General features: G+C 45.1%; 1 protein-coding gene across 1 annotated transcript in view; it reads left to right on the top strand.

Moving 5' to 3' along the window:
* LOC115186685 (zinc finger protein 271) overlaps positions 1 to 17,751 on the top strand; it is a gene marked incomplete at its 5' end in the record, with an annotated part of 58,950 nt that extends 41,199 nt beyond the window's left edge. The window contains one exon of the mRNA XM_029746225.1: positions 16,772 to 17,751. Coding sequence (XP_029602085.1) covers positions 16,772 to 17,711 — 940 coding nt within the window. The remainder of the gene's footprint in view (positions 1 to 16,771) is intronic.

Below are 17,751 nucleotides of genomic sequence, written 5' to 3'. Positions count from 1 at the left end.
TGCTAGTACGCTAGAGTAGATTGTATCTCTCTAGGTCATGCCAGTAGACTACAGTAGGTTGTATCTCTCTAGGTCATGCCAGTAGGATACAGTAGGTTGTATCTCTCTAGGTCATAACTCTCTAGGTCATGCCAGTAGGCTACAGTAGGTTGTATCTCTCTAGGTCATACCAGTAGGCTACAGTAGGTTGTAACTCTCTAGGTCATGCCAGTAGGCTACAGTAGGTTGTATCTCTCTAGGTCATGCCAGTAGGTAACAGTAGGTTGTATCTCTCTAGGTCATGCCAGTAGGTTACAGTAGGTTGTAACTCTCTAGGTCATGCCAGTAGGCTACAGTAGGTTGTATCTCTCTAGGTCATGCCAGTAGGTTACAGTAGGTTGTATTTCTCTAGGTCATGCCAGTAGGTTACAGTAGGTTGTTTCTCTCTAGGTCATGCCAGTAGACTACAGTAGGTTGTATCCAAGTGGTTTTATCTCTCTAGGTCATGCCAGTAAGCTACAGTAGATTGTAACTCTCTAGGTCATGCCAATAGGCTACAGTAGGTTGTAACTCTCTAGGTCATGCCAGTAGGCTACAGTAGGTTGTAACTCTCTAGGTCATGCCAGTAGGCTACAGTAGGTTGTAACTCTCTAGGTCATGCCAGTAGGCTACAGTAGGTTGTAACTCTCTAGGTCATGCCAGTAGGTTACAGTAGGTTGACGACAACAACCCTCATAGAATATAAACAACCCAACTCTCACATGGCTCTATTGGGGGGAATGGTGTGTAGTAAAACATCACTACATTAAAATCACCACATGCCGTGGCCCCCCAGTCTGCGGTCAGCAGATAGACCCTCCTCAAATATATATGTTAAGTCACTTTTTGGAAACGGAACGGAGAAAACAAGGGGTAGCTTGTTCTCTACGTCGTCTGATTCTAGACATATCAGTCATCATCCCAGGACCCTCCGTTGAAGAGGTATTGACGAGCCAACTCCGAATATCCAAAGTTAAAAACTAATTGAAGGCGGTACTTACTGGTGTTACTCAGATCTCCTGTCTCCTCCTCTTCATCTTCCAATGTGACAGTAATCTCTCCTTCCTTCTTCACTCCAAAAACAACATCATCCTCTTCTTCCTCTTGTTTAACTGAAACGTCTTTCTCTTCATCTTTCACTGTAACATCCTCACCCTCTACTTCTTGTTTTACTGTAACATCCTCCTCCTCTTCTTTCACAGTAACATCCTCCTCCTCTTTCACTCTGAACACGTCTTCCTCTTCTTCTTTCACTGTAACAGCCTCACCCTCTACTTCTTGTTTTACTGTAACATCCTCCTCTTCCTTCTCCCCTTTCACGACAATGTTCAGCCCCAGAGCTTCTTTCTCCGTCCAGCAGACCTCCTCTTCTTTAACAGGAGGGGAGTAGTTTAGGGAGCTCATGTTCGGGGATGTTAGCTAGCTAGCTATCATTAGCGACTAGGCTAATGCTAACTTAACCAGCCAGCTACTATAGCTGACTAATAAAAAAATAACGTAATATTAAATTAAATAGGTTAACAAGTAGATACGACAGAAGTGTGTCTAAAACACAGTAGGTAATATAGACCGAAAGCGTATAAATAGGTTGAATCTTTCGGCTATGTTGGCTAGCAAGCTACCGAGGTGGTTGACGAGCTGTTTATGAAGAACCGTCCACTAGATTATACGTCACGCTGCAGCATCGCCTGAAAGACGCACATCGCCGTCTGCTGACTGGAGGGAAACGCAGTTGAGGATCACATTTTATTTTCAGACAAAGATTATTTTACATGGATTTAATTAAATAATACTATTGAGACATACAAAGACAGGAATGTGGTGATTGATTAGTGAGAATATTTTTTTTTTCTACAGCACATTTAAGGCAGTTTCATTCAGTCAAACAACATAAGTAGCCAGCTACTGTAGGTCTATACTGCTCCTACATGGTGTAACAATACATCATGTAGATATATATAATGAACAGACTAGGTCTATACTGCTCCTACATGGTGTAACAATACATCATGTAGATGTATATAATGAACAGACTAGGTCTATACTGCTCCTACATGGTGTAACAATACATTATGTAGATGTATATAATGAACAGACTAGGTCTATACTGCTGCTACATGGTGTAACAATACAGTGCATTCGGAAAGTATTCAGACCCCTTCACTTTTTCCACATTTTGTTACATTACAGCCTTATTCTAAAATGATTAACACTACCGTTCAAAAGGTTGGAGTCACTTAGAAATGTTCTTGTTTTTGAAAGAAAAACACTTTTTTGGTCCATTAAAATAACATCAAATTTATCTGAAACACGGTGTAGGCATTGTTAATGTTGTAAATGACTATTGTAGCTGGAAACAGCTGATTGTTTATGGAATATCTACATAGGCGTACAGAGGCCCATTATAAGCAACCATCACTCCTGTGTTCCAATGCCACGTTGTGTTAGCTAATCCAAGTGTAACGGCTGTCGTCTGAAGAAGTGGACCAAGGTGCAGCGGAGTTAGTGTTCATTATTAGACTTTAATATAAACAACGTGAACACTATACAAAACAAGAAAAGAGCAAACCGACAGCAAACAGTCCTGTCTGGTACAAAACACTGACAGAAACAATTACCCACAAACCCAAAGGAAAAACATGCTCCTTATGTGTGACTCCCAATCAGCAGCAACGAGCTTCAGCTGTGCCTGATTGGGAGCCACACACACGGCCCAAAACAAAGAAATACAAAAACATAGAAAAAGGAACATAGAACGCCCACCCAATGTAACACCCTGGCCTAACCAAAATAAAGAACAAAAACCCCTCTCTATGGCCAGGGCGTTACAGTACCCCCCCCCAAAGGTGCGGACTCCGGCCGCAAAACCTGACTCTGAAGGGGAGGGTCCGGGTGGGCCTTCTTACGGCGGCGGCTCAGGTGCGGGACGTGGCCTCTGCTCCACCCTTGACGTCGCCCTCTTCGGTGGCGCACCTGGCCGCGCCGAAGGTCTGGTGGGCGACACTGACTGCGCCCGGCTGGCGGCCGGCGATGGTTGCGCCCGGCTGGCGGGCGGCGATGGTTGCGCCCGGCTGGCGGGCGGCGATGGTTGCGCCCGGCTGGCGGGCGGCGATGGTTGCGCCTGGCTGGCGGGCGACCCTGGCTGCGCCCGGCTGGCGGGCGGCGATGGTTGCGCCTGGCTGGCGGGCGACCCTGGCTGCTCTGACGGCACTGACCCAGGATTCACCAGGCTGGGGAGACATGACAGAGGCCTGGCCCTAGGCGTAGGCACAGGACTCACCGGGCTGGCGGGCGTCCCTGGCCACTCTGGCAGTTCGGGGCAGTCTGGCCACTCTGGCAGTTCGGGGCAGTCTGGCCACTCCGGCAGTTCGGGGCAGTCTGGCCACTCCGGCAGTTCGGGGCAGTCTGGCCACTCCGGCAGTTCGGGGCAGTCTGGCCACTCCGGCAGTTCGGGGCAGTCTGGCCACTCCGGCAGTTCGGGGCAGTCTGGCCACTCCGGCAGTTCGGGGCAGTCTGGCCACTCCGGCAGTTCGGCGCAGTCTGGCCACTCCGGCAGTTCAGCGCAGTCTGGCCACTCCGGCAGTTCAGCGCAGTCTGGCCTCTCTGGCGACTGTTGACTGGCGGGCAGCTCTGACGACTGTTGACTGGCGGGCAGCTCTGACGACTGTTGACTGGCGGGCAGCTCTGACGACTGTTGACTGGCGGGCAGCTCTGGCGATGGTTGACTGGCGGGCAGCTCTGGTGATGGTTGACTGGCGGGCAGCTCTGGTGATGGTTGACTGGCGGGCAGCTCTGACGACTGTTGACTGGCGGGCAGCTCCGACGACTGTTGACTGGCGGGCAGCTCCGACGACTGTTGACTGGCAGGGCTGGGGACACGCACCTTGGGCTTGGTGCGGGGAGCAGGGACGGGCCGGACAGGACTGGGGACATGCACTGTGGACTTGGTGCGGGGAGCAGGGACGGGCCAGACAGGACTGTGAACACGCACTGGTGAACTGAAGCGTGGAGCCGGTTTTGCCACTCGTCCTGGCTGGATGCCCTTCCTAGCACGGCATGTGCTGGGCATGTCCACCGGACGCACCGGGCTTTGCGGACGCACTGGCGACACAGCACGCAACTCCGCCTCCCATGGCTCCTCCTCCAGATCTTCCTTCAGCAGGTCCTCAATAAACCACCTCATCTGCGTCTCCTCCTCTGCCGTCATCCCCCACGAGAGCAGTGGTCTGGGCTCCTCCTCTGCCCTTCCGGACCACCCCATTAGCCCCCCCCCAAAATTTTCTTGGGGGTGTCTTCCGGGCTTCCTCGACCGATGCCAGCGACCCCGTCTGCTGGCCGGCGTCTCCTCCATTGACCGGACCTCCCTCTTCCGCTGCTTGGTCCCTTGGTGGTGGGTAATTCTGTAACGGCTGTCGTCTGAAGAAGTGGACCAAGGTGCAGCGGAGTTAGTGTTCATTATTAGACTTTAATATAAACAACGTGAACACTATACAAAACAAGAAAAGAGCAAACCGACAGCAAACAGTCCTGTCTGGTACAAAACACTGACAGAAACAATTACCCACAAACCCAAAGGAAAAACATGCTCCTTATGTGTGACTCCCAATCAGCAGCAACGAGCTTCAGCTGTGCCTGATTGGGAGCCACACACACACACGGCCCAAAACAAAGAAATACAAAAACATAGAAAAAGGAACATAGAACGCCCACCCAATGTAACACCCTGGCCTAACCAAAATAAAGAACAAAAACCCCTCTCTATGGCCAGGGCGTTACACCAAGTTTATCATTTTAAAAGGCTAATTGATCATTAGAAAACCTTTTTGCAATTATGTTAGCACAGCTGAAAACTGTTGTGCTGATTTAACAAAGCTTTTGTAAACAGTGTTGTTGCATAACAATCAGGGAGTAGAACAACAATAATTATCACCCTCTTGACCAATCTTCCCTTCCCTTAACATTGGGTTGATTCAGACCCTGTCAGTGTACCAGGTGGACATTGGGTTTGATTCAGACCCTGTCAGTGTACCAGGTGGACATTGGGTTGATTCAGACCCTGTCAGTGTACCAGGTGGACATTGGGTTTGATTCAGAGCCTGCCAGTGTACCAGGTGGACATTGGGTTTGATTCAGACCCTGTCAGTGTACCAGGTGGACATTGGGTTTGATTCAGACCCTGCCAGTGTGCCAGGTGGACATTGGGTTTGATTCAGACCCTGCCAGTGTGCCAGGTGGACATTGGGTTTAATTCAGACCCTGCCAGTGTACCAGGTGGACATTGGATTTGATTCAGACCCTGCCAGTGTACCAGGTGGACATTGGGTTTGATTCAGACCCTGCCAGTGTACCAGGTGGACATTGGATTTGATTCAGACCCTGCCAGTGTACCAGGTGGACATTGGATTTGATTCAGACCCTGCCAGTGTACCAGGTGGACATTGGGTTTGATTCAGACCCTGCCAGCATGGCCAGAAATGTATTCCAAGGTCAGTAACTTATAACCACAGAACCACCCCAGACCTTTCATGCATGACTAAAAACACCTAAGTATTAGATTTACTGCCATGGTCTAGTATGTCACCGCATCAGACACCATTCACAATGCTGGCTGAGGTACGAGTAAAACATGACATATTATTTCCTAACCATTCACAATGCTGGCTGAGGTACGAGTAAAACATGAAATATTATTTCCTAACCATTCACAATGCTGGCTGAGGTACGAGTAAGACATTTTACATTTTAGTCATTTATCAGACGCTCTTATCCAGAGCGACTTACAGTAGTGAATACATACATTTCATGCATTTTTTTTGTACTGGCCCCCCGTGGGAATCAAACCCACAACCCTGGCGTTGCACACACCATGCTCTACCAACTGAACCACAGGAACATATTATTTCCTAACCATTCACAATGCTGGCTGAGGTACGAGTAAAACATGACATATTATTTCCTAACCATTCACAATGCTGGCTGAGGTACGAGTAAAACATGACATATTATTTCCTAACCATTCACAATGCTGGCTGAGGTACGAGTAAAACACAACATATTATTTCCTAACCATTCCCAATGCTGGCTGAGGTACGAGTAAAACACAACATATTATTTCCTAACCATTCACAATGCTGGCTGAGGTACGAGTAAAACATGACATATTATTTCCTAACCATTCACAATGCCGGCTGAGGTACGAGTAAAACATGACATATTATTTCCTAACCATTCACAATGCTGGCTGAGGTACGAGTAAAACATGACATATTATTTCCTAACCATTCACAATGCTGGCTGAGGTATGAGTAAAACATGACATATTATTTCCTAACCATTCACAATGCTGGCTGAGGTACGAGTAAAACACAACATATTATTTCCTAACCATTCACAATGCTGGCTGAGGTACTAGTAAAACATGACATATTATTTCCTAACCATTCACAATGCTGGCTGAGGTACGAGTAAAACATGACCTATTATTTCCTAACCATTCACAATGCTGGTTGGGGTACGAGTAAAACATGACATATTATTTCCTAACCATTCACAATGCTGGCTGGGGTACGAGTAAAACATGACATATTATTTCCTAACCATTCACAATGCTGGCTGAGGTACGAGTAAGACATTTTACATTTTAGTCATTTAGCAGACGCTCTTATCCAGAGCAACTTACAGTAGTGAACAGTTCACTTAATTGTCCATTGAAATAAATGTTGACACTTTAATCATTACTACATTAAGGCCTGATTGCTGGAGTGCTGCAGAGATGATTGTCCTTCTGGAAGGTTCTCCCATCTCCACAGAGGAACTCTGGAGCTCTGTCAGAGTGACCATCAGGTTCTTGTTCACCTCCCTGACCAAGACCCTTCTCCGACGATTTCTCAGTTTGGCCGGGCGGCCGGCTCTAGGAAGAGTCTTGGTGGTTCCAAACTTCTTCCATTTAAGAATGATGGAGGCCACTGTGTTCTTGGAGATCTTCAATGCTGAAGACATTTTTTGGTACCCTTCCACAGATCTGTGCCTCGACACAATCCTGTCTCAGAGCAATATGGACAATTCCTTTGACCTCATGGCTCGGTTTTTGTTCTGACATGCACTGTCAACTGTGGGACCTTATATAGACAGGTGTGAGTCTTTCCTAATCATGTCCAATCAATTGAATTTACCACAAGTGGACTCCAATCAAGTTGTAGAAACATTTCAAGGAAGATCAATTGAATCAGGATGCATCTGAGCTCAATTTCGAGTCTCATAGCAAAGGGTCTGAATACTTAAGTAAATACATTTGGAAAAATGTTTTTAAAAAATGATTTTGTTTTCTCATTATGGGTTATTGTGATGTCATTATGGGGTATTGATTATTCAATTATAAAATTATTCAACTTTAGAATAAGGCTGTAATGTCACTAAATGTTTAAAAAGTGAAGGGGTCTGAAAACTTAATGAATGCACTGTATACCCCTTGCAGTTTTGTACACAGTCATGTGATACGTGGTATAGAAGAGTCCAATCTTCGGAGAGTACATGGGAGGCACTATACTGTGTGTCTGCAGGTGTCTATCTGGTCAGAACCACTGATACAGGTGCCCCTCCACCCTCTGGTGGGATGGATCATGTCTACAGAGAAACCTAGATTCAAATACTTAGATTTGTGTGTATTGGGTATATGTTGTGAAATTGTTAAATATTACTTATTAGATATTACTGCACTGTCGGAGCTAGAAACACAAGCATTTCACTACACCCACAATTACATCTGCTAAGCACGTGTATGTGACCAATAAAATGTGATTTTGTTTTGAAATAAACGTCCTATTTATCAAAGATGCTTTTGGCTGGAGTCAAAATGACTCCAAAGGATTTGAATTTGTTAAAGGTCCATATTGATACAGAAACACTAAACCATGATATAGATTTCTTAAGAACAAGTTGATTGATAAAGTCATGAAAATTTGGAAGAATTGAATAAACCACATTTTGGCTATGATAAAAGATATGCCTCTGGGGTCAAAATGATCCATGTCATAAGTATGGTTCAATGCAAATATGTAGTGGGTGTAAAGTTTGTTTTAAATTCTAACTCATTAAACATGAATCAATCAACACATGCTTCTCTTTGAACGACTTAATATAATATTAAACTTTTATGAAATAAATTAAAAATAAACATTTGGTTCCTCAACTGCGTTGCCCTCCAGTCAGCAGATGGCGATGTGCGTCTTTTAGGTTCAGGCGACGCTGCCAGTGTGACGTATAATCTAGTGGACGGGACGCTCCTTCAACAACAACAGCTAGTCAGACACCTCGGTAGCTTTCTAGCAAACATAGCTACAACATTCACGCTCTTTACACTGTTTTGGTGTATATTAGTCGCTGTGTATTAAACACACTTCTGTTGTATGTACTTGTTGGTCCATTTAATTATATATTTACGTTGTTTGTCAGCTAGCTGGTTTGCTAAGTTAGCTTAGAACTAGGCTAGTCGCTAATGCTAGCTAGCTAATATCCCCGACCATGAGTTCACTAAGCTACTCTCCTCCTGCTAAAGAAGAGGCGGTCTGCTGGACGGAGAAAGAAACTCTAGTGAAAGAGGAGGAGGAAGAGAAGGATGTTACAATACAAAAACAAGTAGAGGATGAGGCTGTTACCGTGAAAGAAGAAGAGAAAGACGTTACAGTGAAAGAAGAGGAAGACGCGTTCAGAGTGAAAGAGGAGGAGGAAGAGAAAGAGGAGGATGTAGTTTTTGGAGTGAAAGAGGAGGAGGATGTTACAGTAAAAGAAGAGGAGGATGCAGTTTTTGGAGTGAAAGAGGAGGAGGGGGAGATGACTGTCACATTGGAGGAAGAAGAGGAGGTTGGAGATGTGTTTAACACCAGTAAGTATCGTCTCTGCAGTCGTTGAACCAATATGCAGTAAAGGGGTTCTACACTTTAATGTTGTTCTGTAGGAATGGCTGAAGCTGCACTGTAACGTGTAGAACATCAAGAGTGGACCATCAACAAAACATTAACAATTGATCAAATGCATCCAATGACAATGCCTGAAATACTGTAGTCCTCAATATCTCCTATTAGATTAGCCCAAGATGTTCTCTTAAAGGGACAATCAGTAGTTGTTACATCCATTTAGGGACTTATACATTCATGATATGTACCCATTGTTTCTTGAATAAATCACTTATAAATGCCTCATGAGCTTAGTTCAACTGTCGTACCCCATCAGAACCCAAAATATAAGCATTTATTTACTCCAATGTTTGTCAGTAAATATAAACAAACACTGTATAGCCTCAAAACATGGTTAAAACTAGAATGTTGAGATCATGGATGGTTGCATTTCTCCAGCCCCATCCCTCAGCTTTTTACCGAAACGGGCAGGGAGTACGCTTTGTTATTGTTTCTACTGCTGATTGCTGCCCCCGTTACTCCTAAAGGTCCAAGGACTGTATGTTATATACATTTTCTGGAATAGTTTTTATTTGAAAACGTTTTTGTTTACTTGCCTGCCTATTGAATTTGGAATGCACTGTACTGTTCATCTCTGAAACTCACTTAGATAATTCCTTTGATACAGCAGTAGCAATACAGGGACATAACATCTACAGGGTCCTACAGTAGGTCTATGTTGTTATTAGGTGAAGTTATGGGTCCTACAGTAGGTCTATGTTGTTATTAGATGAAGTTATGGGTCCTACAGTAGGTCTATATTGTTATTAGGTGAAGTTATGGGTCCTACAGTAGGTCTATGTTATTGTTAGGTGAAGTTATGGGCCAATTTGGCAAACACTTAGTTTAACCCGATGTTAATCTCAATGTGACACAGATCCGCTATTTTTCTTATAAATATAGCCAAAACATTCATTAGAGGCTAACCACCTAATTAGCTACTAGCTATGTAGTCATTGTTAGCCACTGCTAGAGGCCTTTACCCTCTGCTCAGGCACCAGCCACTTTTAGCCTGGATAATACCTGCCAGCCTCGGACTGTTTTTCTCCACTACAACGCCGGATTCCTGCCGTAAACCCTGGACCACCCCTGATCATCACAGCTAGCTAGCTGCCACTGAGTGACCCAGCCCCAAAAGCTATCCCTGAGCCCGGCGCATCTCCCGGCTTGCAAACAAATTTACCAACACTACAATACCTCTTTCGCCATCTGGCCCTTTCCCTTCGTCGATACGGCGCCCCGCCGTACCACCGCGACTGGTCCGCAGACGTAATTCCATCCGCTGTGCCTTCAACCGGCTTTGCCGGACGTCGGTGCAGATGCTTCTACTTACCCTTACCCTTACCCCTAACTTTAAACGCTGTGTCTCCCGCTTGCTAGCATAGCAACGACTACCCCGCGGCTTCCCTGTTCCATCTATTGCTGTACACTGGACCCTATGATCACTTAGCTACATAGCTGATGCCTGCTGGACTGTTCATTTATCTCCACTTGGTTTACCTTTGTTTATCTGTTGGCCCTATTCCGAACTCAGGCCCTGTGTGTAGTTAATCGACCCTCTCTGCCCATTCATCGCCATTTTACCTGTTGTTGTTGTCTTAGCTGATTAACTGTTGTTGTCTTACCCGTTGTTGTCTTAGCTAGCTCTCCCAATCAACACCTGTGATTGCTTTATGCCTCGCTTTATGTCTCTCTCAAATGTCAATATGCCATGTATACTGTTGTTTAGGATAATTATCATTGTTTTAGTTTACTGCGGAGCCCCTAGTCCCACTGTACATGCCTTAGATACCTCCTTTGTCCCACCTCCCACACATGCAGTGACCTCACCCAGTATAACCAGCATGTTCAGAGATGCAACCTCTCTTATCATCACTCAGTGCCTGGGCTCACCTCCAGTGCCTGGGCTCACCTCCACCCCACCTTACCCCTGTCTGCACATTATGCCCTGAATCTATTCTACCACGCCCAGAAATCTGCTCCTTTTATTCTCTGTCCCCAACACATTAGATGACCAGTTTTGCTAGCCTTTCGCCGTACCCTCATCCTACTCCTCTTCTGTTCCTCGGGTGATGTGGAGGCGATCCCAGGCCCCGCGGGTCGTTTGTTGACTTCTGTAATCGAAAAAGCCTTGGTTTCATGCATGTTAACATCAGAAGCCTCCTCCCTAAGTTTGTTTTATTCACTGCTTTAGCATACTCCGCCAACCCTGATGTTCTTGCCGTGTCTGAATCCTGGCTTTGGAAGGCCATCAAAAATTCTGAAATTTCCATACCCAACTACAATATTTTCCGTCAAGATAGAACTGCCAAAGGTGGAGGAGTTGCAATCTACTGCAGAGATGGCCTGCATAGTTCTGTCATACTTTCCAGGTCTATGCCCAAACAGTTTGAGCTTGTAATTTAAAAAATTAATCTCCAGAAATAAGTCTCTCACTGTTGCCAACTATTATAGACCCCCCTCAGCTCCCAGCTGTGCCCTGGACACCATATGTGAATTGATTGCCCCCCATCTATCTTCAAAGTTTGTTCTGTTAGGTGACCTAAACTGGGATGCTTAACACCCCGGTCGTCCTGCAATCTAAGCTAAATGCCCTCAATCTCACACAAATTATCAAGGAAACCACCAGGTACAACCCTAAATCCGTAAACATGGGCACCCTCATAGAAATTATCCTGACCAACTTGCCCTCCAAATACACCTCTGCTGTTTTCAATCAGGATCTCAGCGATTACTGCCTCATTGCCTGCATCCGCTATGGGTCCGCGATCAAACGACCACCCCTCATCACTGTCAAACGCTCCCTAAAACACTTCTGCGAGCAGGCCTTTCTAATTGACCTGGCCCGGGTATCCTGGAAGGATATTGACCGCATCCCGTCAGTCGAGGATGCCTGGTCGTTCTTTAAAAGTAATTTCCTCACCACCTTAAATAAGCATGCCCCTTTCAAAAAATGTAGAACTAAGAACAGATATAGCCCTTGGTTCACTCCAGACCTGACTGCCCTCGACCAGCACAAAAACATCCTGTGGCGTACTGCAATAGCATCGAATAGTCCCCGCGATATGCAACTGTTCAGGTAAGTCAGGAACCAATACACACAATCAGTCAGGAAAGCAAAGCCTAGCTTTTTCAAACAGAAATTTGCATCCTGTAGCTCTAACTCCAAAAAGTTTTGGGACACTGTAAAGTCCATGGAGAACAAGAGCACCTCCTCCCAGCTGCCCACTGCACTGAGGCTAGGAAACACATATCAACGATGTCGCTCTTGCTGTGGGTGATTCCCTAATCCACCTCTACGCAGACGACACCGTTCTGTATACATCTGGCCCTTCTTTGGACACATTGTTAACTAACCTCCAAACGAGCTTCAATGCCATACAACACTCCTTCTGTGGCCTCCAACTGCTCTTAAACACTAGTAAAACCAAATGCATGCTTTCAACCGTTTGCTGCCAGCAACCGCCCGCCCGACTAGCATCACTACTCTGGACGGTTCTGACCTAGAATATGTGGACAACTACAAATTCCTAGGTGTCTGGCTAGACTGTAAACTCTCCTTCCAGACTCATAGCAAACATCTCCAAAATCAAATCATGAATCGGCTTTCTATTTCGCAACAAAGCCTCCTTCAGTCACTCCGCCAAACTTACCCTAGTAAAACTGACTATCCTACCGATCCTCGACTTCGGCGATGTCATCTACAAAATAGCTTCCAATACTCTACTTAGACTACATACAATTTGCTATCACAGTGCCATCTGTTTTTGTTACCAAAGCCCCTTATACCACCCACCATTGTGACCTGTATGCTCTAGTCGGCTGGCCCTGGCCACATATTCGTCGCCAGTCCCACTGGCTCCAGGTCATCTATAAGCCTATGCTTCGTAAAGCTCCGCCTTATCTCAGCTCACTGGTCACGAAAACAACACCCACCCGTAGCACGCGCTCCAGCAGGTAAATCTCACTGGTCATCCCCAAAGCCAACACCTCCTTTGGCCGCCTTTCCTTCCAGTTCTCTGCTGCCAATGACTGGAACAAATTGCAAAACTTGGTGAAGTTGGAGACTTACATTTCCCTCACTGACTTTAAACATCAGCTATCTGAGCAGCTAACCGATCGCTGCAGCTGTACATAGTCCATCTGTAAATAGCCCACCCAATCTACCTACCTCATCCCCATATTGTTTTATTTACTTTGCTGCTTTTTTTGCGCACCAGTATCTCTACTTGCACATCGTCATCTGCTCATCTATCACTCCAGTGTTAATATGCTAAATTGTAATTACTTCGCTACTATGGCCTATTTTATTGCCTTACCTCCGTACTCCATTTGCACAGACTGTATATAGATTTTTCTATTGTGTTATTGACTGTTCGTTTGTTTATCCCACGTGTAACTGTTGTTTGTGTCCCACTGCTTTGCTTTATCTTCACCAGGTCACAGTTGTAAATGAGAACTTGTTTCTCGACTGGCCACCTGGTTAAATAAAGGTGAAAATAATATATATATTTTTTTTACTTTATTGACAACACCCAAATGGATACTGTCATTAACACAGCTCTTCAATAATTACACATAACTCATAATACTGTAGCAAACATTATATTAACCTGTTGGGGATAGGGGGATAGGGGGCAGTATTTGCACGGCCGGATAAAAAACGTACCCGATTTAATCTGATTATTACTCCTGCCCAGAAACTAGAATATGCATATAATTATTAGCTTTGGATAGAAAACACTCCAAAGTTTCTAAAACTGTTTGAATGGTGTCTGTGAGTATAACATAACTCATTTGGCAGGCCAAAACCTGAGAAGATTCCAAACAGGAAGCGCTCTCTCTGACCATTTCATGGCCTTCTTGATCATCTCTAACCAAAACAGGGGATCTCTGGCATGATGTGACATTTTCTAACGCTCCCATAGGCTCTCAGAAGGCGGCAGAAATTTGAATGGTTGCTTTGGAGCCCCAGGCTGAAACACATTAGCGCCTTTTGTAAGTGGTCTATCAGAGGACAATGAGAATGGTGCGCGCGTGCATGAGACGACTCCATGTTTACTTTCTCTCTCTTTGAACGTATACAGGGTTTCCCGGTCGGAATATTATCGCTTTTTTACGAGAAAAATAGCATAAAAATTGATTTTAAACAGCGGTTGACATGCTTCGAGTACGGTAATGGAATATTTAGAATTTTTTGTCACGAAATGCGCCGTGCGCATGACCCTTATTTACCTTTCGGATAGTGTCTTGAACGCACGAACAAAACGCCGCTATTTGGATATAACTATGGATTATTTTGAACCAAACCAACATTTGTTATTGAAGTAGAAGTCCTGGGAGTGCATTCTGACGAAGACAGCAAAGGTAATCAAACTTTTCTAATAGTAAATCGGAGTTTGGTGAATACCACACTTGGTGGGTGTCAAAATAGCTAGCCTGTGATGGCCGGGCTATGTACTCAGAATATTGCAAAATGTGCTTTCACCGAAAAGCTATTTTAAAATCGGACATAGCGAGTGCATAAAGGAGTTCTGTATCTATAATTCTTAAAATAATTGTTATTTACATTTACATTTACATTTAAGTCATTTAGCAGACGCTCTTATCCAGAGCGACTTACAAATTGGTGCATTCACCTTATGATATCCAGTGGAACAACCACTTTACAATAGTGCATCTAAATCTTTTAAGGGGGGGGGTTAGAACGATTACTTTATCCTATCCCAGGTATTCCTTAAAGAGGTGGGGTTTCAGGTGTCTCCGGAAGGTGGTGATTGACTCCGCTGTCCTGGCGTCGTGAGGGAAGCTTGTTCCACCATTGGGGTGCCAGAGCAGCGAACAGTTTGGACTGGGCTGAGCGGGAACCGTGCTTCCTCAGAGGTAGGGGGGCCGGCAGGCCAGAGGTGGATGAACGCAGTGCCCTTGTTTGGGTGTAGGGCCTGATCAGAGCCTGAAGGTATGGAGGTGCCGTTCCCCTCACAGCTCCGTAGGCAAGCACCATGGTCTTGTAGCGGATGCGAGCTTCAACTGGAAGCCAGTGGAGAGAGCGGAGGAGCGGGGTGACGTGAGAGAACTTGGGAAGGTTGAACACCAGACGGGCTGCGGCGTTCTGGATGAGTTGTAGGGGTTTAATGGCACAGGCAGGGAGCCCAGCCAACAGCGAGTTGCAGTAATCCAGACGGGAGATAACAAGTGCCTGGATTAGGACCTGCGCCGCTTCCTGTGTGAGGCAGGGTCGTACTCTGCGAATGTTGTAGAGCATGAACCTACAGGATCGGGTCACCGCCTTGATGTTAGTGGAGAACGACAGGGTGTTGTCCAGGATCACGCCAAGGTTCTTAGCACTCTGGGAGGAGGACACAAGGGAGTTGTCAACCGTGATGGCGAGATCATGGAACGGGCAGTCCTTCCCCGGGAGGAAGAGCAGCTCCGTCTTGCCGAGGTTCAGCTTGAGGTGGTGATCCGTCATCCACACTGATATGTCTGCCAGACATGCAGAGATGCGATTCGCCGCCTGGTTATCAGAAGGGGGATTAATTGTGTTATGTTTTTTGTGATTGTTTATCGTGAGTAATTTAGTAAATTCACCGGAAGTTTGCGGGGGGTATGCTAGTTCTGAACGTCACATGCTCATGTAAAAAGCTGGTTTTTGATATAAATATGAACTTGATTGAACAAAACATGCATGTATTGTATAACATCATGTCCTAGGATTGTCATCTGATGAAGATCATCAAAGGTTAGTGCTGCATTTAGCTGTGGTTTTGGTTTTTGTGACATTATATGCTAGCTTGAAAAATGGGTGTCTGATTATTTCTGGCTGGGTACTCTGCTGACATAATCTAATGTTTTGCTTTTGTTGTAAAGCCTTTTTGAAATCGGACAGTGTGGTTAGATAAAGGAGAGTCTTGTCTTTAAAATGGTGTAAAATAGTCATATGTTTGAGAAATTGAAGTAATAGCATTTCTAAGGTATTTGAATATCACGCCACGGGATTCAACTGGCTGAGCGTCCCACCTAGCCCATAGAGGTTAAACAGGACATTCAAACGAGCCTTACAATTATAATCCAAAGTAGTGTGAAATGCACTCATAAGCAACCTGGTAATGGAGGTTACTCCCCTGAGTTTTCCCCCATTCACATTCAGAATACATTGTGAAAAACTAAAATCTTTGCTCACCATTTTTGCTCCAGGCAGATATAGTACATCCATAACTATCGGTTTCCTTATTAGCAGGGAGGAGTTTCTGCAATCAAATTGTCCTCGTGCCGCAATTTTAGCAAATACAGAAAGGGGCCTATATTGGAGACCAAAAGCCGCCCGGCACACTGCTTAGAGTTTCAACAACATGAATAACTTATTTCTAGCCTACAATCATCAATGTCACTACTAATGTGAAAACAAGACAAAATATGACTATTCTTGCTCATTTTAAGGCAAATGTCAAATAATTTTAACATTCATTACAGACGTCAATTGTTGTCCAACATCATGGCGCCGCTGTTGGCATCACCTTTTACAGTGGATTACCGCTGTTGTGGGCCTTTAATCATCTGTCTGACTTTGTTGTTAACACAGGAGAGAGACGGGACTATCGTGGATCCTCTGGGGAGCCTCAACAACCTCGTGATGCTGAAGAGGCAGAGAAGAGTCTCTCCACATCAGAACACCTCAAGAAACACCTGCAGAGATCCACAGGGAAGAGAACTCACTGCTGCTCTGACTGCGGGAAGAGATTTACTTCCTCATCAGGCATTAAAATTCATCAGAGAACACACACAGGAGAGAAATCTTATAGCTGTGGTCAATGTGGGAAGAGTTTTGGTCAATCTTGCCATTTGACTCAACACAAGAGAATACACACAGGAGAGAAACCTTATAGCTGTGGTCAATGTGGGAAAAGTTTTGGTCAATCTGGCCATCTGGTATCACACCAGAGAACACACACAGGAGAGAAATTGTATAGCTGTGATCAATGTGGGAAGAGTTTTGGTCGATCTGGAGAGCTGACAGTGCACCAGAGAATACACACAGGAGATAAACCTTATAGCTGTGGTCAATGTGGGAAGAATTTTGCTGCAACTAGAACTCTGACACTACACCAGAGAAGACACACAGGAGAGAAATCTTATAGCTGTGATCAATGTGGGAAGAGTTTTACTACATCTTGCTATCTGACTATACACCGACGAACACACACAGGAGAGAAACCATTTAGCTGTAATCAATGTGGGAAGAGTTTTACTACATCTGGCTCTCTGACTTCACACCAGAGAATACACACAGGAGAGAAACCTTATATCTGTGATCAATGTGGGAATAGTTTTAGTCAATCTAGCTATCTGACAATGCACCAGAGAACGCACAAAGGAGAGAAACCTTATATCTGTGGTCAATGTGGGAAGAGTTTTAGTCAATCTAGCTATCTGACAAAGCACCAGAGAATGCACACAGGAGAGAAACCTTCTATCTGTGGTCAATGTGGGAAGAGTTTTAGTCAATCTAGCTATCTGACAATGCACCAGAGAACGCACACAGGAGAGAAACCTTATATCTGTGATCAATGTGGGAAGAGTTTTAGTCAATCTAGCTATCTGACTATACACCGACGAACACACACAGGAGAGAAACCTTTTAGCTGTAATCAATGTGGGAAGAGTTTTGTTTCATCTAGCGGTCTGACAGTACAGAAGAGAATACACACAGGAGAGAAATCTTATAGCTGTGACCAGAGATAATCTGATAAAAGACTTCTGATTAAACATCAGAAAATACATG

This window comes from Salmo trutta, unplaced genomic scaffold, assembly GCF_901001165.1.
Source record: "Salmo trutta unplaced genomic scaffold, fSalTru1.1, whole genome shotgun sequence".
In the NCBI taxonomy this organism is placed as follows: Eukaryota; Metazoa; Chordata; class Actinopteri; order Salmoniformes; family Salmonidae; genus Salmo; species Salmo trutta.
This window is presented reverse-complemented; position numbering and strand designations above follow the sequence as displayed.